This window comes from Chiloscyllium plagiosum, chromosome 36 (assembly GCF_004010195.1).
Source record: "Chiloscyllium plagiosum isolate BGI_BamShark_2017 chromosome 36, ASM401019v2, whole genome shotgun sequence".
NCBI classification, from domain to species: Eukaryota; Metazoa; Chordata; class Chondrichthyes; order Orectolobiformes; family Hemiscylliidae; genus Chiloscyllium; species Chiloscyllium plagiosum.
The window spans coordinates 1,896,801-1,924,481 of NC_057745.1; the positions used below are offsets into that span (position 1 = coordinate 1,896,801).

The 27,681-nt window shown below is 42.7% G+C and overlaps 1 protein-coding gene across 2 annotated transcripts in view; it reads right to left on the reverse strand.

Moving 5' to 3' along the window:
* LOC122540889 (A disintegrin and metalloproteinase with thrombospondin motifs 7-like) overlaps positions 1 to 27,681 on the reverse strand; it is a 184,685-nt gene that overhangs the window by 149,386 nt on the left and 7,618 nt on the right. For both annotated transcript variants that reach the window (XM_043677125.1, XM_043677127.1), the window contains one exon: positions 23,813 to 24,017. In XM_043677125.1, coding sequence (XP_043533060.1) covers positions 23,813 to 24,017 — 205 coding nt within the window. The remainder of the gene's footprint in view (positions 1 to 23,812; positions 24,018 to 27,681) is intronic.

The following is a 27,681-nucleotide window of genomic DNA, read 5'->3' on the forward strand; positions in this document are numbered from 1 at the left end:
TCCAGGCTATTTATTTTAATTCAGATTAGCTCCTCCTTTGAAAATACATGACCCTTATCCCTCCCCCAGTGTGTAGTGTCACAGCCTTGGTGCTTTCACAGAAAGCAAAGAGAAAAATTTAACGTAAAAACTTAATTCAGGGAAACAGCTTGTAAAAACTGGCAATTTACTAGATCTCCTTTTCGAATGTTGTATTTAATATTTCTGTTAAAAAAATCTGACCCTCTGCTTGTCTCTGAGCCTGGCTTAGTCCTTGCTAGAATATGCTGTCCAATTCTGGGGCATCATACACATGAAGGGGCAAAAAACTCCTTCTAGATAGTTCTGAGGACATTCATCAGATTGGTACCAGGGATAAGGGCCATCGGCTACATGGAGAAACAGAAATGTTGGAGGGAAAATTTGATAGCTGTGCTGAAGTCATGAAGAGTTTGATTGAGTTAAAGAAGGAGGACTTTTCCCAAGGGCAGAAATATCGATAACCAGGGCAATACTAATTAAAGGAGACTGGCAAAGAAGCAAAGGGGTTTGAAGGAGAGAAAGTGATGCAGTGAATTGTGATGTGGAATGCACTGTCTAGGACTGAACACATAACACTTTCAAGGAGTCAGGACTGCAACAATGGGCTGCATGGCTTCCTTCTGTGCTTCATTCTTCCAATAATTGGTGGCACGATGGTTAGCACTGCTGCCTCACAGTACAGGAGTCCCAGGTTCGATTCCAGCTTCGGGCAACTGTCTGTGTGGAGTTTGCACATTCTCCCCGTGTCTGCGTGGTTTTCTCCGGTTTCCTCCCACAGTCCAATGATGTGCAGGTTAGGTGAATGGCCATGACAAATTGCCTGTAGTGTTAGGTGCATTAGTCAGGGGTAAATGTAGGGGAATGGTTCTGGGTGGGTTGCTCTTCGGAGGGTTGGTGTGGACTTGTTGGGCCGAAGGGCCTGTTTCCACACTGTATGGAATCTAATCTAATCAATTCCTGAAAGTCTGTACCACAGGTACCAGCTGTTCATTGGTGCTTCCCGCAATTGCTGCTCAATCTTCACAACTGTGAATGTCGAGAAACTATTCCACAGCAAAGAAGGAGAGTCAGTAAATCTGTGCACAACTTTCAAGCAGCGACAACATTCGGTATCAGGAACCTCAGGTGACATCTCTTCTGCCTTCCTCCTTCCATCAGCAACCCTGAGGCCAACTGTAATGACTCCAGCCACTTCACGTGATCTCTGGTTTGCTAAACTGTGACACCAGGAGTAATTCACACCAGTAAAACTTATACAGCAAATCTGCAGATGCAGCACTCTGAGAGGGACAGGGATTCAAGGTTACAAATCCTATCTCACTCCAAGACCCAACAAGATTGCAGGATCACCAAACTTGTACTCCTCACGAGTTCAAGAATAAATTTTGGTGAATTAATTGTGTGACAATTCTTGACATTCATTACAGCTCTAATGCAACTAACAATATAGAATCATAGAGTCATACATCATGGAAACAGACCCTTCGGTCCAACTAGTCCACCCCGACCTTTGTCCCAAACTAAACTAATCCCACTTGTCTGCAGTTGACTCATACCCCTCCAAACCTTTCTTATTCATGTACTTACCAAATGTCTTTTAGACATTGTAACTGTTCTTGCATTCATCACTTCCTCTGTGCAATTCATTCCAGACACTAACTACTTTCTGTATAAAAAATGTTGCCCTTCATGTCCTTTTTAAATGTTTCCTCTCTCACCTTAAAAATATGCTTCCTAGGGAAAAGACTCTTGCTATTCAACTTATCTATGCCCCATTTATTAACCTAATAAGTTAACCCCTCAATCTCCTACCTTCCAATGAAAAAGGTCCCAGCTTATCCAGTCTATTGTTATAACTCAAACCCTCCATTCCTGGCAACATCTGAACCTTCTCCAATTTATTAATATCCTTCTTACAGCAGGGCGACCAGAACTGCAAATAGTATTCCAGAAGAGGCCTCACCAATGTCCTGTACAACCTCAACATGACTTCCCAAATAATTTTAGATATTTGAATTAATGATTAAATTTTCTTCTCCAAGAGAGTAATTCTGTACCACAGAAGGTTATCAAGGCTGGGTCATTAAAGATAATAAAGACTAAGATAAGAAGATTTTTAATCAGTAATAGAAGCAATGGAAAGGCAGGAAAGTGGAGTTGAGGGTTACCAGATCAGCCATGATCTCATTGAATGTAGACAGGCAGGAGGCTGGAAGAACACAGCATCCAGGCAGCATCAGGAGGTGGAGAAGTCAACGGTTTGGGTGTAACCCTTCTAACCATGATCTCAATGAGTAGCAGAGTAGACATGGATGGGCTGAATAGCCTACTTTTATTATAAAAGCTGCTGGGGGAACTCAGCAGGTCTGGCAGCATCTGTGGGAAGAAAGCAGAGTTAATGTTTCGGATCCGGTGACTCTTCATCAGAATGAATGAGAATGAGAGGGCAGAGGTTAAAACAGAAGAAATAGAAGTGATATGAGGAACAGTTAGTTCTTGCAGCGAGTGACTGTGGTGCCAGAGAGGGTGATGGAGGGCAGGTACACTGGAGGCTTTCAATTGGCAGTCTGACTGGTTTGACAAGAAGAATGTACAGAGTTACAGGAAGTTGACAAGAAAATGGAACTAAAGTGAGATGCTCAATTCCGTGATTCTGTTTGACTATCTTTAAGTATTTCAATGTGTTTATGAATATGTTTGTGCCCAATTGAACTGCATGTGCTTGTGGGTGTGGGACTGAGCATGTGTTTTATATCTGGTGCCTATGTCTGTCAGAGGATTGACAGAATGCCCATAGGAAAGTCAAAATGGTTGTGTTCAAGGGATTACATGTGAGACTGTGTATGTGAGGCCACGTGTGAGCCCATTCACAATGGAAAGTAAAGGGCAATGTGAGAGTGTGCGTACCAGCACCAGATGTAAGAGGGTGTGTGTGTCTGGGACAGTGCACACACAAAGAGAGTTCAGAAAGAATGTGAGATTACCTGAGCTGGAATGTAAGGGAGAATGAAAGTAGATTGGTGGGGGCATTCAAAATAATGAAATGTAAAACAGGTATCCCACCCCCTCTCACCCATTTTCCAATTTGACACAAAAATTTGCCCCAATGTGTTTAAATAAGAGAATGAGTGTGTACGTGTTTTGTGTGTGAGAGAACAAAAGTGAGTGTGTGTACTCACTAACGTGTGGTTGACATTACTTGACTAATTTTCTTGTCTTAAAATCTAACTCTGATCACTGTGCTTGAACAAAACCATGAACTACATTCAAACAACACTCTGTAGATCAGTGGGAAGACCAATAGCTTGGAAGTGCAGCCTCCAATTAGTAAACTGCAGCCATTGATATAACGCTAATTCAGTCTAATTTAAATAAAGATGTAAACATTTGACCAGACAATAAGCCAGGGATAAACTATCCTCAGTACCATGTCCATTGGGAACCTCCATGAAGATTTGAGTTGGACTCCACCGAAACAATGTGAAGGTCAGTCACCATTAATATAAAGTCAGGAATTAACAAGGCCTTGAGAACCCCCCTTTTGTTTGGAGGTCAGACGCCTTTAAGTAGTGAACATAATTCCTGATTGCATTTAAAACAGTGTTGCATTGTATCCCAACATGTTAACACAGAGTCATTCATAACTGCTCAGTTACTATTTCTAATGCAGCCTGGCAGAGATCTCTGACCATTTTTGCTTTCCCAAAGCAATTTCAGAAGGAAAATGAAGAACATTTGGGTCTCACATGCCCCTGGTAAGAAGCATCAACAACAGAGCTTGTGTGTATGACCCTTGTACCTACCAAACATCAGCATTATTTTAGTCATCTCATTTTGAGGAGTTGTAGGGTTTGAATTTTGTTTTCCCTTCCAACACATCAATTTAGATCCCATCTACCTTCCCTAGAAAAAAAGAACCTGAAATGACATTACCCACCTTAAGAAACCAGGACCTGCCACCAGTGCTCACCAGACACCCTCACTGATGATGTTACCCAGTATGGTGACAAAACGTCTCAAAACAAATCTTTCAACTCAACGAGCAAACTTACATACTTCACCCCCCCCCCCCCCCCGCACCACAATGTCTACATCAAGGCTTGAGAGTGAAAGGGAATAAAAAAAATTAGGATTTCAGTTTGGCAGTTTTGCACGAGTCTTGGCTGCAGCTGGACGTGTGAAATAGTTGTTCCTAAAGAAAGGAGATGGTTTATAAGTGTTAAGAATTCAATTACCCCATTGCAAAGAAGTTAGTTTTAGAGTTTTAGAGTTTTAGAGCAGAGGTCTGGCAGCATCTGTGGAGAGAAATCAAAGTTAACATTTTGGGTCAACCTACTGAGCTTTTCCAGCAATTCCTATTTTTGTACCTGATTTACATCATCTGCAGTTCATTTGGTTTGTATTCAGACCAGAGATCATAGAGTCATAGAGATGTACAGCACAGAAACAGACCCTTCGGTCCAACTCATCCATGCCGACCAGATATCCCAATCCAATCTAGTCTCACCTGCCAGCACCCTGCCCATATCCCTCCAAACCCTTCCTATTCATATATCCATCCAAATGCCTTTTAAATGCTGTAATTGTACCATCCTCCACTACCTCCTCTTGTAGCTCATTCCATACACACATCACCCTCTGCGTGAAAAAGTTGGCCTCTTAGGTGACTTTTTCTTTCCCCTCTCACCCTAAACATATGCCCTGTAGTTCTGCTCTCTCCCCACTCCAGGGAAAGACTTTGTCTATTTACCCTATCCATGCCCCTCATGATTTTATAAACCTCTATAAGGTCATAAGGGACTCAATCTCCGACACTCCAGGGAAAACAGCCCCAGCCTATTCAGCCTCTCCCTGTAGCTTAAACTCTCCAACCCTGACAACATCCTTGTAAATCTTTTCTGAACCCTTTCAAGTTTCACAACATCCTTTCGATAGGAGGGAGACCAGAATTGCACACAATATTTGAAAAGTGGCCTAACCAATGTCCTGTACAGCCGCAACATGACCTCCCAACTCCTATACTCAATGCTCTGACCAATAAAGGAAAGCGTATCAAATGCCTTCTTCACTATCCTATCTACCTGCGACTCCACTTTCAAGGACCTGTGAACCTGCACTCCAAGGTCTGTTTGTTCAGCAACACTCTACAGGGCCTCACCATTAAGTGTATAAGTCCTGCCCTGATTTGCCTTTCCAAAATGCAGCACCTTGCATTTATCTAAATTAAACTCCATCTGCCACTCTTCAGCTCATTGGCCCCTCTGATCAAGATCCCATTGTATTCTGAGATAACTTTCTTTGCTGTCCACAACACCTCCAATTTTGGTGTCATCTGCAAACTTACCTGCATACCTCCTACGTTCAGATCCAAATCATTTATATAAATGATGAAAAGTAGTGGACCCAGCACCAATCCATGTTGCACACCACTGGTCACAGGCGTCCAGTCCGAAAAGCAACCCTCCACCATCACTCTCTGTCTTCTACCTTCAAGCCAGTTCTGTATCCAAACAGCTAGTTCTCCCTGTATTCCATGAGATCTTAACTTGCTAACCTGTCTCCCATGAGGAACCTTGTCAAACACCTTACTGAAATCCATATAGATCACATTCACGCTTAGCCCTCAACAATCCTTTTTGTTACTTCTTCAAAAAGGTATTGAGTTAGAGTATCTGAAGCTGAGAAAATCTAAGCTCCGTTGTTACGAAGATTCCAGGAAGAGGGAAATAGATTTTCAAGATGAGGGGATTGAGGCCACAGCTAAATCAAACTCTATCTGTGATACAGAAGGGAATCATCTTTGTGGAGTTTGAATACTGTAAAAGAATGATGTAAGGATTAATGGGATTGTATTTTACCATGTGTTTTGAAAATTTTATGTAAATAGTTTGGTTTATTCGATTTTATTCTTCATTTCTTTTGTGCAAGAAACCTCTGCTTTATTGCTAAAACTGTGTGCTTATGTTTTCATAATGTGGAGGTGCTGGTGTTGGACTGGGGTGGACCAAGTCAGAAGTCACATGACACCAAGTTATAGTCCAACAGGTTTATTTGAAGGTCATATCCTTCACCTGATGACAGAGCAGCGCTCAAAAAGCTTGAAGAAAGCTTGAAGATATGAAGAAAACCAGTAGTCCTGGTATTAATTCCTGAAGAATTCCACTGTAAATCTTCCTCCAGTCTCAAACACAGGCTTTAACGACTCACCGATATGAAGCAGACTTTGTATCCCCACTGCCCTTGTTTCTTTTATTCCATAGGCTTTACTTCACTGATAAATCCATGATGCGGCTCTTCATGAAACTCATCACATCACCTGCAACGCACTACATCAACTCCAGCACCTGCATCATGTTGTTAGCTCATCAAAGAAAACTATCAAATTACTAGGGGGCACATTTTAATGTGAGAAGAGAAAGATTTTAAAAAGACATGAGGGGTAAATGTTTTACGCAGACGGTGGTTTGTGTGTTGAATCAACTTCCTGAGGAAGTGGTGGATGTGGGTACCATTACAACATTTAAAAGACACTTGGATAAGTATATGAATAGGAAAAGTTTGGAGAGACATGGGCCAGGAGCAGGCAAGAGGGACTAGTTTAGTTTGGAATTATGTTTGGCATAGACTAGTTGGACCAAAGGGTCTATTTCCATGCTGTATGACTGTACGACAGTATAAACACAACATATTAGTTCCACATAATTTGTGTTTATGAAATCCATTCTGGTTTTACTCATATATTCCACATATACTTGTCCAAGTGACTGTTCATTTTGTTGGAGATTATGTTTTCTAAATGTTTTCTTGCCATGGAATTTGTAGTTTTGGGTTGATAATTACACACTTTTATTTAAAGAAAGGTGTATTGTTTGCAATTCTTCAGTCCTCTATCATCTCCCCTAACCATTACTTATTCACATTAAAATGAAAGTGCACTAATCCCACGATGCTAGGATTGGCATATTAAAGCTGGTGTCACAATATTCCATCTGGAACTACATTTAGAGGTTACAAAGTCTGGCCTCAAATAAATGGAAAAGGAAAGCTAGTGAAATTCAATCTGATCTCACACCCCTCAGTTTGCAGTTCCCTAGAGTCACTATCAGCTTCTGTAACTATCTTATTAAAGTCATAGACTTAACAGAAATTCACATCACTGTTCAAAACCACAAAGGGTCTGGAGGGGGTGAGAGGAGCATCACTTGTGAATTGTAGACTACAGTCAAAAATGATTAAATCACTTTTAAACCTCTGATACTAAATCCACTTAACTCCCTGCATACAATTAGGAGACTGCCACTTTGCCACTGCAGGGTCAGTTTGCACCATATGGTGACATCACTGGGATGTGAGTTGGTGCAGTGAGGGCTTCACTTTAAACAAATTGCCTGGAAGCAACCCAATGGGACCCAGTTGGCACCTAGTTTTAAATGTGGGCTGGGATCTGAGCACCACCTCCCCCAATTCCTCACCGGTTATGACAAGTTAAAATTACCCACTCAATGCGGTGGTGACATTTAAAGATAGACATCAGTACTGCAATGGAAAATCGGCCTTTTGGGCAAAAGTCCTTTCATGATGAAGGGCTTTTGCGTGAAATGTCGATTCTCCTGCTCCTCGGATGCTGCCTGACCTGCTGTGCTTTTCCAGCACCACATTTTCGACTCTAATTTCCAGCATCTGCAGTCCTCACTTCCGCCATCAGTACTGCAATGGTCGACATGCAAAAAGCCACGTTCCCCACATGTATGTTTCTCCACAATGCCATCCCCAGGTTTATCTCATCTTCAGTTCCACTTTTGCATGTTTTATCTGCATCGTTCTGATGAATATACATGTTCTCTCTCTCTCTCTCATGGGATTTGGAATCCAATTATAGTGCAATACTCCAGGTGAGGTATGAGCAAGACCTCCATTCAATTGAAGGATACATTGGAAATTCAACATTGCTGAAAAGAGCCTAGAATTCAAAACTTCTTTTCTTTTGTTAACCAAAATTAAAAATCACACAACACCAGGTTATAGTCCAACTGGTTTATTTGGAAGTACTAGCTTTTGGAGCATTGCTCCTTCATTGCTCAGGTAGTTGTGGAGCAGAGTCATAAGACACAGAATTTACAGCAAAATATTACAGTTTCACGCAACTGAAATGATATATTGAACAAACCTAGATTGCTGTTAAGTTTTTCATTTTTTTGGTTCGCTAACATATAAATCCCAGAACTTCTTTTCAGTCACATTCTCACAATAACTTAAGGTTTTATAAAAAAAGGTGACAATTCAGCTCAGACAATGCATTAAAGGTGCGAGGTTAGAGTCTGTCTGTATTCCAATCTTGAGTCAGACTGGTTCTATTTACAAAGTAGGACTTTATAAAATGCTAGATGGATTGACTGCCTGTAGGTTGTATGCTTTTTGAGCACAGTAGAATGTATCAGCAAATACAATTCTGCAAATGCAAATGCATCCCATTGACCTATATGTGCGTGTGTGTGCATGAGAGAGAGAGTGTGTGTTTTTGTGAGTGCGTGCATGTAAGTGTGAGTGCACAAGTTTGCATGTGTGCGTGCTTGGTAGAATGTGTGCATGAGCGTAATCGGGTATAAGTCTGTGAGTGTGTGTGGGGTTGTATGTGTGTGTGTATGAGAAATGGTCTGTGTGAGTGTGTGAGTATTTAAGAGTACGTGTGTGTGCTTGTATACACTCTTGCGCAAACACGCACAGAAACACACACATATACTCAGACACACACCCTCTCAGGCTTATACTCTATCACACTTATGCACACAATCTACCAATCACACACATATGCAAACACACATTCTCTCATGCGCACTGACACTCACATGCACACACTCACATGCACACACACACACTTTCTCTCATGCATATACACACACACACACACACACACATATAGGTCAATGGAGTGCATTTGCATTTGCAGAATTGTATTTGCTGATACATTCTACTGGCATACAACCTACAGGCAGTCAATCCATCTCGCATTTTATAAAGTCCTACTTTGTAAATAGAACCAGTCTGACTCAAAATTGGGACACAGACAGACTCTAACCTCAAACCTTTAATGCATTGTCTGAGCTGAGTTGTCACCTTTTTTTATCAAACCTTAACATATCTCGAGAATGTGACTTAAATGAAATTCTGGGATTTACATATTAATGAACCGTAACCCGTAACCTATTCTAAAAGATGAAAGACTTAACAGCAATCTAGGTTTGTTCAATATATCATTTGAGTTGCGTGAAACTGTAATATTTTGCTGCAAATTCTGTGTCTTATGATCCTGCCCCACATGTACCTAATGAAGGAGCATGCTCCAAAAGCTAGTGCTTCCAAATAAACCTGCTGGACTATAATCTGATGTTGTGTTATTTTTAACTTTGTCCACCCCAGTCCAACACCGGTACTCCACATCACCTCTTTGTTAATCAGGATTGGCAAGCAAAAATCCAAAATTGAAAGAAAACACCAACTTGTGCAACAACATAGTTCCCTTTCTAGGATCAGTTTCTTGTGTTCTAGTCCTGACGAATGTAAGACAAAAAGCTTTAATTTCATGTCTCTTTATAGTACTGTTTAATTCTGTACCACCAAGTCTGCACTGTATGATTCTATGACTCTATAAATAATCATTGAGATACATTAGGAAGAAGAGCTGAGTGCATTTGAAAGATTGAGAGACACAGGAATAATTGATAGTTTGTGACCTCAGTGTGAGTGTGCTGGGAAATGTAAGATAAAAGTTGAACAAGAAGCTCAGAGATGGAGGCCTGTGAAGCACCAGGCATCAGTCTCACACAATGTTGCAGCAATGAAGAATGACATGGGATATGTTATCTGGTGTGGCATTTGCCCATGTGAGCTGGTGCTGAAAGTTCTCTCTGCTCACAGCTTGAGCCTCTTTCTCAGAGGTCAAATGCATCATTTACAGCATAGGCAAATAGGGAATGGATACAATCACACAACTGCTGACCCCCAACCCCCTACCTTGCTTAGCAACTGCTCTTTAATCCTATCAATGCTGGGTTCGAGTTACAGTCTCTGCTCAGTGAACTGGTTATAGCTGGATTTGCAAGAGATGCTGGAGGAGTGTGTGTAAACTTTGCTGAAGTTATAGCTCCTGCCTCCACAGGGTGAAGTGTGAAGTTAGATGCCAAAGCACTCCATCAAACTCAACAGTGATGCTCCCATTGTCAAAGTGCCATGCAACGCAGTCCAGGCCCAGACACAAATGACAGCTGTTTATTAAATGGTAATTGTTCCACTGACCTATAACCCCAGGTTCTAACCCTTTCAAGAGGGGACGGAGAATATTTAGAAGCCAGTCTAGACATTCAACATAAAATACAATGAATCTCTGAAAGGAGGGGAGTGCACAGCAGCAAATCTCCCCGGCAGCTGAGATTTCCACACTCACTATCACCTCTCAGCAAGTACTGGGTTTCCTGACCAGAAGCAATTTATTTTGTTACTGAGTCAGGGAGAGTTGACCGTGTTAACTGGAATTATAAAGTCAGAATGCATACCCTCCAATGTTGGGGAAAGTTTGACACAGTCATTGCCTTGCAAGGATCTTAAACCGACCCCAATATCCACTTGAATTCTATTTAAATCAGAGATCGGACTGTATGGGGCTGAGAAAGACAAACACACTGACTTTGCCAAAAGTCTCAGCTTACTTTAGCTGGTTGTCAGTCTAAAACATGTTTCATTAAATGTTTAAAATCAAAATCACCATCGTGTGGGTGAGAAGGGTTTCAGCACAGCCTTCCTCCACCTCCCCAGTGCCATCACACAACAAGTAGCACCAACTTCTCTTGGCAGCTGCTCAGAGGCCATTTCATTGACTCGGAATAACAGACTGAGACAAGGGAGAAATTGCTTCCCTCCTGGGGTTGTGAACCTCTGGAATTGTACACGTCAGAGAGCTGTAGGTGCTTAGTCAGAGAGGATGTTCAAGTCAGAGATTGATAGATTGTTGTGTGCTAAGGAAATTGAGGGACACAGAGATAGTGCAGGAAGCTGGAGTTGGTACAGGCTCAGACCGCATCGTTGTGAGCAGCGGAGAAAACTCAGGAGGACAAAGCAGTTGTCACCTGCTCCGATTCCTGTGTGTTGTTGGAGTCAGAATGTCACAGATTCAGTAACATCAGTGCCAGGTACTGCTGGCATTTATGGGACGCAGGCTCTGTACCAGGGAATTGTTGGCAGAGGTGAACATCCTGCTGGGTGCACTCCAGCAGGTACCTCATTGGCTGCAAAGCACTTTGGGACTTGCAGAGATTAGAAAAGCTGTGCATAAAACAAAGGCTAGAATCCTCCAGAGGTCTGAGAGGTGTGGGCAAGATTTGTGGCAGAATCAGACAAGACATCCATCTCAATCTCAGGAGTACCTCACTCCATTTTTCATATATCTGCAGAGGGGCACAGAGAGCAGTGAGTTGCCAATTAAAGGGGGAATTAAAGCTTGTTAAACACCAAGTTAACAGCCTAACTCCCATCTTTAATGTTCAGCTTCCCTCCCTAACCAAACCGGAAGAAGCAGCTTGACATGGAATTCAGACCAGGGACCTGGAATCTTCAGCTCACCACTTGTTCCAAAAAACTTCCATAGAACGTAGAACATAGAAAAGTACAGCACAGAATGTTGTGCCGAGGATTAATCCTAATGTAAAATAAAATAACCTAACCTACGCACTCTTCAACTCACTGCTATCCATGTACATGTTCAGCAGTCACTTAAATGTCCCGAATGACTCTGCTTCCACCATCACCGCTGGCAACGCATTCCATGCATTCACAACTCTCTGCGTAAAGAACCTACCTCTGACGTCTGTCTCCTCTATATCTTCCTCCTAATATCTTAAAACTATGACCCCTTGTGCCAGCCAATCCTGCCTTGGGGAAATGTCTCTGGCTATTGACTCTATCCATGCGCCTCACTACCTTGTATACCTCAATCAGGTCACCTCTCTTCCTCCTTCTCTCCAGAGAGAAAAGTTCGAGTTTAGTCAACCTCTCTTCATAAGGTTAGCCAATCTCCATGGTGGGCACTGGGCACCAACTTCTCACAGCATGATCTATGAGCACTGGCCACACACCCCCATGTCCTTGGACACTGGCATCTGATATGTGCCAACCACTACCCAGCGGGGCTCTTCCTGCCCTTTTGGAGCTGGTTTGCCCCTGGAATAAGAAAGAAGTGGGTATTAATGGAGATGGAAACGGGGTGGCACAGCTGTTACTGTTCGTGCAGGGGGGAGGAAACCTCAGGGTTGGGCATGGCCTGGTGTTGGGGTCTCCCCTGCTGGTCCCTGGGGGAGGAGAACATCCCAGATCAGCCCCACCCTCATCCCAGCTGGAGCTCCAGCTCCCTGACCACACAGAGGGGCACCAAACCAGGCAGGGCAGCCCCGGACTGACTGTGTTTGTAGGTGTGCACAACTGGCTTTTAAGGTGCCTGGTCAATTCCATGATATCCCAGCAATAGAGAGATGATCCAGGAATGGCATGTGGTAAGATGGGAATAGAATGGGATGAAGTGGATGCCAAAATGTGGGCTAGGTAGTTAATGAGGTGGGATTGATAAGCTACAGCGTGAAATCTCACTTGGGGTCTTGTGGTAAATAACCATCCACCAATCTCAAACCAACTGCCACTGAGCCAAAAACATTTGTTTTAGATTTCCTACAGTGTGGAAACAGGCCCTTCGGCCCAACAGGTCCACACCAACCTTCTGAAGAGTGACCCACCCAGACCCATTTACCTCTGAATAATGCACTAACATTATAAGCAATTTCCCATGGCCAACCCACCCCAACCTGCGCATCTTTGGATCATGAGAGGAAACCCACACAGACATGGAAGAATGTACAAACTCCACACAGACAGTCGCCCAAGGCTGGAATCGAACCCAGGTCCCTGCTGCTATAAGGCAGCAGTGCTAACTACTGAGCCGCTGTGTTGCCCCTATTTCTGTTTCCTTCTTGATGTTTGTAACTGACACAGCTCCAATCAACCCCAGAGTAAATTATGGCAGATGCTGGAAATCTGAAACAAAGAGAGGGACGTTGGAAATACTCAGTCAACCTGGCAGTGTCTGCGAAGAGAGAAAAAGAGTAAATTCATCAGGTCAACGCTGCAAGAGGCTGCCTGATCCCCTGAGTGTTTCCAGTGTTTTCTGTTTTCAATTCTGCTTGAACCAGCTTCATACTGTAATTGGAATCTGGCATCAATGGACGGTTAACATTTGTGAGGCATGTCATTGACATCATGCCTGAAAAATGCTCCAATAGGAAAGCAGAATGGTTTGGCATCCTCACGATGGCTTCAATGTTCATTTGTTCCACTCGTATGCACAGCCCCTTGGCATGAAGGGTATTTATTCCAAGAACATTTACAAACTGGCTTTCAAATTTGTTATGTAACCTGATCACAGAGGGAACCACCCAGATTTAAGTTAAAGGAACACTACAAGCAGCAGCACCATTGCTGCAGTCACTCACTGATCATTGTGGTGCTCTGTGCTTCTCTTGCTGCTCTGGGAGAGAAACCTCCCATTATCTGGAGGCAATTCAGCCCCTTCCGCCTTATTCAACTCTCAATTAAGTCATGGCCGATATGCCTTTTAGCACATTTAGCCCCCCACCCCTTCCATTCGCATCCCCCCATTCCACTGTATTGGTTAATGTCCTTGCCAAAAATAAATTCACAGCTCTGAAACAATCAACTCATCCCCAGCATCAACAACTTTGTGGGGGTAACAGAGTTCCATATTTCCATGATCTTTTATATAAAGTGCCTCCAGATTTCATCCTAAAAACCCTTACTCTGATTTCTGCCCCCTTTTTCAGAACTCCATCCTCCCTTCCCCCGCATTAACCTGTTTCTCTCTATCTACCCTTTCGAATTGTTTAATCACTGTCAGCATTTCAATTAGATCACTCTTTATTTTAGATGCTGAAGGGGATACAATCCTCGCTATGAAACCTGCCCTTTCACCTTTTAGCCCCAGTTTTGTGTCTTGCACCAATCTTGGAATCCAAACAAGCCCTTAGGCTGAGTGTCATTTTGGTGGGTTTTTTCCCTCAAATTGTGAAAATAATTGTCCTGAGATTGTCCACAATCCCTCTAATATTCTCCTATCTTTCCTGAATACATAGACACTCACAAGCCCAATTTGCAGTCCACTAACTCTCACCAGCCAAGGCCAAACATAGGGTTTTAATCAAATGCCAATCTCAAAATGCTCTGGAGAAGGTGGTGGTGAGCTGCCCTGTTGAATCATTGTAGCCCATGTGCTGTGGGTTAATCCACAATGTTGTTCGGTGGTGGTGGGAGGGGCGTAATTTCAGGATTTTGACGCAGCCACAGTGAACAAATGGTGATGTAGTCCCAAATCAGGATAGTGAGTGACTTGAAACTTGGATGTAGGTTTGCTCGCTGAGCTGGGAGGTTCATTTCCAGACATTTCATCACCATACTAGGTAACATCTTCAGTGGGCCTTGAGCGAAGATACCTACATCCAGAACCTCAACCTGAGGTACAAATCTTCTCAAAACTCGCTAAGACTTGAAACTTGCAAGGGGTGGTGTTCCCATGTACCTGCTGCTCTTGACCTTCTAGATGGTAACGGTTGCAGTTTCAGGAGATGCTGTCATTGAATTGTCTTTTGAATCTAAAGCAGAATCAGGTTCTTTAAACCCCAAAGGTTTATAGACAGATGAGCAGTGAAAACTTGTACGCGTTGGAATATATTGATGTCAGTCACAGAGCTGGAATGATATCTCTAACCTGTGTTTGGCTAAATTCAGCTGGATCACTCTGGTTTCCACACTGTAGGAGGGATGTCATTGAACTGGAAAGGGTGTAGAGGGCATTCACCAAGATATTGCCTATGCTGGAGTGATTCAGCTATGAAGAGGGACTGGATAGGCTGGAGTTCTCTTCCTTAGAGCAGTGAAGGCTGAAGGGGAAGATCTGCTTGAGGTCTACACTGCTATGTGGGGCTTAGAGAGGGAGAAACCTTTGATGGGTCAATAACCATCGGGCACAGTGCTAAGGGAAGAAGCAGGCGATTTGGAGGGGATTTGAGGAAAACCTTTTTCACTCCGAGGTCAGTGGGTATGTGGAGTTCACTGCCTGTGAGGATGGTAAAGACAGGAACATTTAAGACATTTAGGAAATGCTTAAATGAACATTTGAAACTCCATAGCGCACAAGGCTGTGGGACAAGTGCTGGGAAATGGGATCAGAATGGACAGATGTTCTTTGACTCGTATGGACACGATAGGCTAAAGGGCTTGTTTCCATGCTGTAAAACTCTATAAACATCTTGAGCTCTTGTTTGCAAATATTCCATCACTCTGCCCTAAAGTTATCGCTTTATTTTTAATGGGAGCTGATTAACCCTTCAAAGAAGAAAAGGAATACAACACAACCACCTGGAAAGTGATTAGTAAATTCTTGTTAGACAAGAGTACTTGAGGGAAATGGAACCAAGTTGGTAAATGGAAACAGATCAACCAATGAATGTCAGAACAGGGACTGAATGGGCTCCTCTTTCATCGTCCCTTGTTCTATAGGAGGAGTTTGTCACGAGGCCAAAGAGAGGTCACAAGAGGTCAGAGGAGATTGGATACAGGAGACATACTGAAGGACCAGAAACAGACAATGATACGCAACTTTATTTGTTCAGCTTGCTGAAGCTGTGATTAAATCCCTCCCTTCCTGGGCTCTTTGCCCAGTTGGATATTGCAGTCCTGCAGCTGGAAGCTGACATTTAGGCTTAAAGGTCATGAAAAAAACAGCAACAAACAGGGATGATATGTTCCATTGTGTTTGACTAACTTTGAGCAGGTTTTGGGATAAGGCGAAGATCGTTCATTCTAATGAACTCTGTGCTGCCAAATCTGGCACTGGGGTGATCCCCACCGTCCAATCACTGCCCTCCTCCCATTCTGCCATTGATTGGCCATTGTGTCTATCCTCATGATACAACAGCCTCCTGCAGCCAACAGGAAAATGAGCTGGCTCTGCATCACTCAATTCGGCGAATGAAGTTGTCAAACATCCCTTCCTCTCCCCCTCTTCAAACCTCTACTTCCATAATTAATAAACAAAAAGCATTCAAGGAAAGAGATTTTATAAGATCATACTTTTTTTTAAATGCTGTTGAAGATTTTCTTTTAAATTACTGTATTCTGTTTAATTCCTGGAGACTCCATTCTGGAGGATTGGGAACCTTTGTAAAGTATTCTGACCCTTACAGGCACAAAAGATTAAACAGTTCCTTCAGTTCTTACTTTTGGTCATTCACAAACAAGCTTCATAAATAGAAGTGGCTACAACAATTACAAGAATCAAAATTAACGCCACACTTGCACTGACTAGTCCCGTCAGGTATTAAACGGAGGCCCCCTCTGCTCTCTCGGGTGAATCTAGAAGTTGCCATGGCACATACAGTATTCAGGGAGCAATAAATTTTACCTTGGTCTCCAGCCAATATTTAATCCTCAATCGACATCACTTAACAAAAAGATTATCTGATCATTATCAAGTTGCTGGTATAGGAACTTGCTATGCTTAAATTGTTGTTTATTACATCACAGTATTCTCCACATTTCAAAGAAATCTAATTGGCTATAAAGTACTTTGTAATATTCTGAGGACGGAAAAGGTGATATATAAATGCAAGTTCTGTTTTTGTGTTAAATCTTATGCCAGATGATATTTGGACAATGAAATGAGCCAAATATTTCTGAGATACGATTTTTTTCATGTTGATCATTGGTCAGTAAACTCACAGATAGTATCAGTCATTTTCTCAAGTGGTTTCTCTACCTTTCAGAGATTTCCTCCTGGGAATTTAGCCACATCCCACAGCAGGAAGATGACATTCCGCATTACAATAGAAACTCGGTGTGGTTGCATCCCTGTGTGTATTGTAAACAGCTGACAGGAAGAACATATTTTATTCAGACACAGAGCGTGCTCAGTCCGATTGGCACTTGTGCACATATTTGCTTCTGTCAAAGCTGGAGACTCAGCTATTCCATTGAGGGGCAGCATTTGCTGCCATTCCTAATTGCCCTTGAACTTGCTTGCTCAGCCATTTCAGAGGGCAGTTAAGCAAGTCAACAATATTGCTGAGGTCTGATTTGGAGATGCTGGTGTTGGACTGGGCTGTACAAAGTTAAAAATCACACAATACCAGGTTATAGTCCAACCGGTATAATTGGAAGTGCTGCTCCTTCATCAGATGGTTGTCACGTGTAGGCCAGACCAGGTAAGGGTATGCATGAACTATATGGGTTTTTGAACAATAATTAATTTTTTTTTTGATTTATAATATAGCTTTCAACTCCAGATTTAATAACTACACTGAGATGTGAACACGTGGCCCCAATACATTCACCTGACCCTCTTCATCACTAGTCCAGTGAGTCCACAAGGCACAAAGATTCCCTTTCACCCATCACCCCTGTAGTTACTGAATTAGCATCAGTTCCAATCCAGCAACATCTTTACTTTTTTTTGCTTTCAATTCCCTTTTGTGGCCCCTCTCCTCACCATCCCTTCCTCCAGTTCTTTTAACCCTCCCAAAGTCTTTCCAACTCTGGCCTCTTGCAGAGGCCGAATGTTAATCACTTCACAACCAGCCCGAAGTTATAGAAGTCCCTCTATATTAATGATATAGAAGATGGTATTAGTAATAACATTAGCAAATTTGCTGATGATACTAAGCTGGGTGGCAGGGTGAAATGTGAGGAGGATGTTAGGAGATTACAGGGTGACCTGGACAAGTTAGGTGAGTGGTCAGATGCATGGCAGATGCAGTTTAATGTGGATAAATGTATGGTTATCCACTTTGGTGGCAAGAACAGGAAGGCAGATTACTACCGACATGGAATCAATTTAGGTAAAGGGGCAGTACAGAGAGATCTGGGTGTTCTTGTACACCAGTCAATGAAGGTAAGCATGCAGGTACAGCAGGTAGTGAAGAAGGCTAATAGCATGCTGGCCTTCATAACAGAGGGATTGAGTATAGAAGCAAAGACGTTCTTCTGCAGCCGTACATGGCCCTGGTGAGACCACACCTGGAGTACTGTGTGCAGTTCAGGTCTCCAAATTTGAGGAAAGACATTCTGGCTATTGAGGGAGTGCAGCGTAGGTTCACGAGGTCAATTCCTGGAATGGCGGGAGTACCTTACGCTGAAAGACTGGAGCTATTAGGCTTGTATACTCTTGAGTTTGGAAGACTGAGAGGGGATCTGATTGAGACGTATAAGATTATTAAAGGATTGGACACTCTGGCAGCAGGAAACATGTTTCCGCTGAGGGGTGAGTGCCCCAGAGTCTCTGGATTCATTTAAGAAAGAGTTGGATAGAGCTCTCAAGGATAGTGAAATCAAGGGTTATGGAGATAAGGCAGGAACAGGATACTGATTAAGGATGATCAGCCATGATCATATTGAATCGTGGTGCAGGCTCGAAGGGCAGAATGGCCTACTCCTGCACCTATTGTCTATAAACCTCTCCACCTTGATCTTCATTTAAAAGACACTCCTTCAAACTTTCCTTTTTCACCAAACTTTCAACCATCTGTATGAGTATTGCCTTACATGGCTCAGTGTCAAATTCATGTTCTGATAATATTTCTGTGAGGTGCCTTGGGATGTTTTGCTACATTAAAGGTTCTTTGTAAATGCAGGTTGTTGTTATTTTAAGTACACAGAGAGTCCATTATCCTCGGTAACGGAGGGGGCCATCCTGGATAATGGCAAGTCGCGGAGAATTGAGACTCTCCAAAAATGTTATTTTTTTCCATGTATGGTACAGTAATATTTGCAGGGAGGTAATGAATATAACCATTATACAAATAACAACACTAACTGTGGGTACACTTGCTCACCAAGAAAATAAAACACCAATAGATAGACAAATAAATGCCTTTGTCTCTCAAAGTATCTGACTATAAATCCGGATTAATGGAGTTTACAGCACAGAAATAAGCTGTTCATTACTGTTAGTAATAAAGATATTTTCTAACCAACCTATTCAGGGATATTATGACACACTTCTGGATCAGGTGTCACTTGAACATGGGTGTCCTGGTTAGGGCATGATCACTGTGCCACAAAAGTAACCTATTAGCAGTGTCTTTTCTTACATCCAGAACTGCTCTTGCACACAACTGAATGCTTTTCTCATCACCATCACCAAATCACCCGTGTTTCATCTATCAACCATCACCAGTAAATCAGTTGTGTTTTCCAACAGATTAATTTACATGTAAAGCTTGTTAATGGCCATGCAGATCACAAAAGGTGGAAAAAGAGGTAAAGAGAGGGGAAAGGTTGGTGCTAAACCCTGTTGGTGCATCCCATTAGGGAGAGTGACTGATTACAATGTGTTCTCCAACTCGATTAGCCTCAGCATTAATAGGGTTAAGAAATGAGATGATATCTGGAGATCTATTCTGGGTGTAGCCCTATCCATGGAAAATAGGAACAGCTGCTAGTTGGCTGAACTCCTTCCAACTTCTGTCTTTGTATCTCCTGTAAGAGTAACGTGCTAGAGAAGCAAAGAAGCTGACACGTAAATTACAACTCAATACACATATTGTAGCTTTGTTGTTTCTCTGAGGCAAGTTTTTTTTTAATTTGAAGAGAATCATTAATATTTTCCAAAGGCACTGTTTTCCCTCTTGCACAGTTAGCGATGTTTGAAAGAACAAATCCCCACCTCCTGAAATCTCCAATTTTGTCTCCATCAGAGGAGGGTGAGATCTATTTCTACAAGTGACGTTTGTTTTGCTAAAATTACTGAATGAAAAGATGGTCTACAAATCATTAAAGTGTTAGATAGCATCCCTATTGATAGATCATTACAGTGTAAATGATGAAAGAGGTCCAGGAAGCATGAGGTTCAACTTTGGAAAAGTGAGAACATGATCTTCGCAGCCCCAGAGAGTCATCAGCCTCTGGAATGTGCTATTGGTCAGTTCCAGAGGGACTTTGACCAGTTCCTGACTGGACAAAAGTGAGGACTGCAGATGCTGGAAACCAGAGTTTAGATTAGAGTGGTGCTGGAAAAGCACTGCAGGTCAGGCAGCATTCTGCTCCTCGGATCTAAACTCCAGTTCCTGACTGGAATGGAGATTGCATCACATAGAAGGTGAGTGTATTTTTATAGGTAACACTTGGTCTGTGTGATTGCCTCGATTTCAATCTCCTGAGGAGAGGGGTCAGAAACCATTTCCCCAAAGCATTTCCTTTCCCCCATTTTGGCTCTGTGTTTCTCTGACTCACCCAGGAGATTACACATGCACAATGTCAGTGTGGCGGGATAACACATCAATCTTTATGGTCATGATCTTAAGACACCCCAAAGGCTTTACAGCCAATGGTTGACATTTGAAGTGTGTAATCATTGGCTGTGACATAGGAAATGTGGCAGCTAATTCACACACAGCAGGCTCCCACACATAGACAACCATAGCATCTGTTCTTGGCATTGGCCAAGGGATAACTGCTGAGGGCCGTGAATCTTTGACATCCCTCTGAGAGATATTGGCCAGAGCTTCAGGTTTATACCTCAGCTGAATGATAGCAACCAAAACTGATCCAGGGAGACAGGCAGGAGTTCAAACTTAAACCTCCAGGGTCATCTTTGAATTTTCTGTTTCAGGCTGATAGCACTATCTGGTCACACCGCGGCCAGTCACACCATGACCCTTCAGCAACCTCTGCAATGAAAAGCTGGCTGGCGAGATAATCAGCTCTTTCTCTCTTTCTGAACTCAGATGGTGGATCTATGAGCTTGAAGGTATTAAAGGCAGACTGGTCAGATAGGCCGGTTGAGCATTCAATCTGATCATTGACTGTGCCTTGTGCCAAACTAATGAAAAATCATTTTAATTTAATTTATTAACATCTTTATAAAATGATTTTGAACATTTTCTTTGCTTTCCTATCTTGATGATAGCAGCGGGATCAGAACACAGCTGTCATTTCCTTCTTGTACACTCCAGGATGAAGAGTACTGACTGGGTCACATGCCACAGATTCTCGATTTTACATCGTCTTTGTGTTTGTTGTTCACTCTTGCAATGAGAGTGAGAGGGAGGAGGTGGCACATGTACCACAAATACAATAAGTGAAGTTGTAAGCGTATTCCCTAATCCAGAATATATGCTGTCATGTAGCAGGGAACTGAGGGCATCACAGCATTCAATCTATTGATTTACTCTGCTACTAGTAGCCTACCTCACACCAAGACCAGTTCATCCATCAAACCCTGAGCTTTGATCTTTCCTGGATCCTTTTCACCAGAATGTCTAATTTAATCATCCTATGGCCTCACCCGTCCTAGCTTCAAACTTCACAACCCTCTGCAATCTCTGCACATGGCTGATTCTGGCCTCTGGTGTACCCCTGATTTTCTTTCCTCCTCTTTCAACAACAACCTCAACAATAATAGTAACAAAGTTCCTGTATATACCTCCTTAATGCATCAAAACATCCTTAGACACTTTATAAACTTTGACATTAAGCTGGAGTGGCACGGTGGCTCAGTGGTTAGCACTGCTGCCCTGCGGTGCCAGGGATCTGGGTATGATTCCAGCCTCGAGTGACTGTCTGTGTGGAGTTTGCACATTCTTCTTGTGTCTGCGTGGGTTTTTCTCCCACAATCCAAAGATGCACAGGTTAGGTGGACTGGCCATGGGAAATTTCCCATAGCGTCCAGGGACATGCAGGCTAGGTGAGTTAACCGTAGGAAATGCAGGGTTAGAAGGATTGGGTGGGATACTCTTCGGAGAGTGGGTGTGGACTCAATGGGTCAAATGGCCTGCTTCCACACTGTAGGAATTCTACGACAAGGCAAAACAGGGGCAGATGAGCAAAGATTTGGCCAGTGATGCAGCCTATAAGTATTTTAAAGCCAGAGACAGAAGTAGATAGTCAGAGAAAAAAAGTGAATTCCAGAGCTTAAAGCTCTAATGACAGACCACCAATAGGGGAGTGATGGAAGTATTAAATGTGAAAGTGTCCAGGCCACCAGAGGAGCATACCTTCATACAAGGGGTTCTGGAAATCTGGAGCTCTCACTCCCAAAATACTTGCTGACATTTATGAAAATTTCAAAGCTGGGATCGACTGATTTTTGATAGGCTGAGGTATTTGGGGTCATGGTACAGATCAGTCCCAATTAAGTTAGATGTTCTGTGTGAAAATGATCTGTTGAAAAGGAGCTAGGAAAGGTCAAAGCTCAGGGTGTGATGGATGAACTGGTCTTGGTGTGAGGTAGGGACCAGTAGCAGAGTAAATCAATAGATTGAATGCTGTGATGTCCTCAGCTCTCTGCTACATGATGGAATTAGATAGAGGAGTTGAATGGCCTACTCCTGTCTCTGTTTATCTAACATAATTACAAGAAGGTAGTATGATTCAAATACAAGAGGAGGAGACTGTACACTTACTTTAACAACAAATAACATTCGTATTCAGTTGAAATGAGGTTTGCATCCCTACTCATTAAAGTTTGGCTCAGTTTTCTGAAGTATGTTCATGTTAGAGCTAGGTTTACTGGTATCTCCAGTAAGAATGTAGGGGATTAAACACAGGCAAGTGCTAGCAGGTAAGGAAGTATAAAACATGAGAAGGCAACAAAGGAAATGCAATTTTCTCATCTTGACTAGTTGCACAGAATTACAGAAACAGGCACAGAGTGTAAGAGTGAGAGGGAGAGGGTGAGAGGGGGACTGGCTGAGACAAATGGGTCTGAGGGAGCACGTTGAGGGAAGGGGAAATAGAGTTTTAAGGGGAAGGTGGAAGGAAGAGGGCCGGGGTAAAAAGGAGAAGGTTGGAGGGATTGGGTGGGAGGTGGAGGATTGGAGGTAAGTGTTAGTGGGAGACAGCTGTGTGGAGTGGGTAGAAGGGAGCAGGTTTGTAACTGGAGCTTTATTGCTGTGAAATTCAGAATAAACAAATACATTGCCTCAAGTAGTAGACTGTGCTAATGCCAAAATTATGGCATTCCCACTCTAGAAGCATTGTGGGCATACATACATGACATGGATTATAATTGTTCAAGAAGGCAGCTTACCGCCACCTTCTCAAGGGCAACTGGGGACGGGCAAGAGGTAATCTGGCTCAGAAGGACAAACAAATCTCTTGAATGCATTTAAAAAATAAGAATTGCTGGAAATAAAAAGATCAGCGTCCTAATTCTGATCGAATTTGCCTTCTGTTATCCTGGTAGTCACATTATACAACAATAATGTAGTTACTGGCTGGTTGAGGCAATCAGTCTTTTCTCACTTGTTCACTTGAGGGGCCAGTATTTATTGACCATCCCTAGTTGCCCTGTAGGAGGTGCTAGTAAGCTGCCTTCTTGAACTGTTGCAGACTATGTGCTTTTGATCCTTGGGAGGGAATTCCAGGTTTTTGACCCAGTGACAGTGAAGTAATAGTGATATATTTCCAAGTCAGGACAGTGTTTAGATTTAAGGGGTTTGGAAATTGAGCACATTATAAAAGGATGGACCCTCATTCTTAGAAACTTAATGGTTTATGTTCAAGAGTGCAGTTGAGAGCAGGAAAGTCTGTATTGCTGTCAGCTGCAACTTCTCAAAGAGTACCCAATAGAAACAAACAACAGCGACATTTCCAACATCTGACCTTCACACTGGATACCTGTCTCTCACGGTTAACAGAGACTTGAGGAACTCTTTGCACTGCAGAAATCTATTGTTGAACTTACCTGACACACCACACACTCTATTTTCTTCAGGACCCTTGTTAGTCGGCCTTTCCATCAATTCATCCAACCAGTGAGGCTCCAACCCTTTTGTTTCTGGAGCGTGCCGTTTGTAAACAACATGAGGCTGTGCTCTATCTTCATCCCAGGAATATCCCTCCAAAGGTTCGATGAAGTAATCTTCATCTGACAATCGGAATACACCTTTCTGAAAGAGCAAATCAAGAGATTCAGTTAATTTTTTTCTCCGTTATGAGGCATCTTGTCAGAGGACTGGAATAAAGTGCACATGCTGATATGATGTAAATAATATACACAGAAGCATCCCATAAAGCAACAAGCATTTAATCTTCTTTTGGCTGTGATTGAGGAATAAATGATGGGTGAGGGACACCAGGAGACTTTAGGGACAGACATGGCAGGTTTTATTGGTTGTTCTGTTACTTTTGAGATTCACATCAATTTATCCATCCACCAGCCCATCCTATGCTTGATGACTCATATTGGCGACAGGCCGACAGTGCCTCAAGTTTAAAACTTTCATCTTTTTTTTCCATATCATTCCATGGCTCTGCCCCTGCCTATCTCTGTAATCTCCTCCAGCTCAAAAGGTGACATTGTAATAATGAGACACTGTGTTCTAGACCTGAACCCCTTGCTGCATGGAAATGTCCTTCGAAATTTCACTGTTGTTTCTTTTACCTTAAATTGGTGCCCTCTGGCTCTTGATGCTACCGCCAACGGCAACAATGTTTCTTTACCTACTCTATCTCGGCTGCTCTTGATTTCAAACACTGCTACCTAATCTTCTCTCAACTTCACTTCTCTAAAGGGAAATGATAATGTAAAGCCAAGTTTATAAATAAAGATCAAAAGCAAACTGCTGAGGATGTTTAATCCGCTGATTTTTTCCAGAGTTTTCAGTTTTTATTACAAATTAAGGTCTTACTCTGTTCATTGACCATTCTATGTTAAGTCTTCAAGCATGCCTTCATTACTTTCAGACATGTCTCGTCAAAGACTATGGATCAGCCTCCTGCTTCACATTTTCAGTAAATATAAGGTCATCTAAACTTTGCTGTCTCAACCATCATCACAGGATCATCTGATCATTGTCTCCATACTGTTTTTGTGGGAACTTTCTGTGCACAAAATGACTCCTGCCATTCCCTTGGTAAAGAAATGGGTACACTTCAAAAAGTACATAACTTTTAATAAAACACTTTGAGGCATGTCAAGGCTGCAAAAAACCCAAAACCAACACATGTTTTTTCTCTCTTTTTGGCCCAGAAAATGGCTTAATGGTCAGTGTCACTTTAAATGATTTTCTTGCACATCGAGTCACATCCAATCACAGTTTGTTAGACTCACAGGAAGTGGGCTAGGTGTCATCCTGACTTCTACTCGAAAAACAACGCAAGCTTTATTGGCTCGAGAGACACATTTTACTGAGTTGGAGCCAGTTCAACAATGTTCCAAGATTTCTGTTGAAGCCATAATTGGATCAGTGACTGAAGCCTGGAGAGGATTCAGCCTTGATTGAGTTCAGAACTGCACACTGTGCACGTTATTGTAATGCCAAGCAATATAATCTTCACTAAACTTTATTGGTCCAGTGCAGAAACCAACATCTGTTTCCAACAGAAACACATAAAAGGAAGCTAAACACAACTACAAACCTGAAATAAAAATTGGAAGCTTTATAAATACACCAGCAATTGAGAAAGAAGAAGACTCTCTGTGGTAACTGCTCATTAGAGGTGGACTAGAAACAGGAACCTCACTACAGGACAGAGGATGGAGGGGCAGGAACCTTGTTACAGAACAAATGATGGGGGTGCAGGAACCTTGTTAGAGGACAGAGGTTGGGGAGGGAGCAGGAACCTCGTTACAGAACAGAGGATGGGGGTGTAGAAACCTCATTACAGGACAGAGGATGGGGGTGCAGGAACCTCATTACAGGACAGAGGATGGGGAGGGAGCAGGAACCTCATTACAGGACAGAGGATGTGGAGGGAGCAGGAACCTCATTATAGAACAGAGGATGGGGGTGCAGGAACCTCATTACAGGACAGAGGATGGAGGGGCAGGAATCTCATTATAGAACAGAGGATGGGTGGTGCAGCAACCTCGTTACAGGACAGGATGAGGGAGCAGGAACCTCATTACAGGACAGAGGATGGGGGAGTGTACAAACCTCATTACAGGACAGAGGATGGGGGGGCAGGAATGTCATTACAGGAAAGAGGATGGGGTAGTATACAAACCTCATTACAGGACAGTGGGTGGAGGGGCAGGAGCCTCATTACAGGACAGAGGATGGAGGGTCTGGAACCTTATTACAGGACAGAGGATGGAGAGTGCAGGAACCTCATTACAAGACAGAGGATGGAGGGCAGGAATCTCATTACCGGACAGAGGATGAGGAAGCAGGAATCTCATTACAGGACAGAGGATGAGGGAGCAGGAACCTCATTACAGGACAGGATGGGGGGGCAGGAGCCTCATTACAGGACAAAGGATCTGGGGGAGTACAGGAACCTCAGTACAGGACTGGGAGAATTACAAGTCAGGAGTGAGCAACTTGCTGATTATCTCCCAAAGGATCTTAAGGAAAGAAAGGCCGTCCAATCACAGGCCAATGAAGGACATCGGAAATACGAATGTAATGTAGAAAACATGGCAACCAATTTATTCACAGCAAGAGCCTTCCACTGGCAGTACTATAATAACAGGGAGTCAAAGAAGGAAATCACAGCCTTGGCTTAACATCTAATACATAAAAGTTAAAGGCCTAAGAACAACACTTGTAATAGTCCAGCCCTCCCTCATTATTGGAACAGGAATATCCATCAGAATAATGGAATTGAAACCTCTAGAGCAGGAATTGAAAAGAATAAAATTGAAAACAACAAATGCTGGCGATCACAGCGAGTCAGGCAACATCCATGAAGAGACAGCAAGCTGACATTTCAAGCCTCGATGACCCTTCAGTGCTGATGAAGAATCATTAGGACTCGAAACATTAGCTCGCTTTTTCTCCGTGGATGCTGCCTGACCCGCTGTGATCTCCAGCACTGGTTGTTTTCAGTACAGATTCCAGCATCTGCAATCATTTGTTCCTACTTCGAGAATAACACGTGAGTGTTTTCCATCGAGGCCACAGCTACGATAGCTATGAATGAGAAAGATCACTGAGCTTACACTATTTCACTCATCCTAAAGGACCCTGCAATTCCCAATGCGTCGTCCAATTCTTCCTGAAGCTATTCAATAGATTTTCCTTCGACATGCCCAATTTTTATGACATAATTTGCCAATGTTAGCATCATATGAACTGCTGTTATTCCCCCATCTCCAATCATTTTTATAACTAAGAAATAAAAGTGGTGTGCAAAAAATGAAGATGATGCACAATGTTGATGCCTCTATCATTCTTTTCTTGCGGTTTATCACAGCTGCAGTGAGAAGATTAATCTTAATTTTAAAAAATAAAGCTTTGAAAATCCTGGAAAACCTAGTGGGATAATGTTTTGTAAGTTGGGCTCCTGTTACTCCTGTTCATAGTGTGAAGTCCAGGGACACCACGAGACAGCTGGTCGTTTTACCAGATGATGAGGCCATTGAACCAATCAAGACTGTGTCAGCTGTTTAATATCGATGTACAATGAATCCTAATATCCTGTTACCTTGTAAGGCCACAGGAGCAGAATTAGGCCATTCGTCCCATTAAGCCTGCTCTACCATTCAAAGAGATCATGGCAAATCTCATGGTCTTCAATTCCATTTTTCCCCACAACCTTTGATTCCTTTACTGATTAAATGTCTGTCAATCTTAGCCTTGAGCAATACTTAATGGGCCCAACAATACT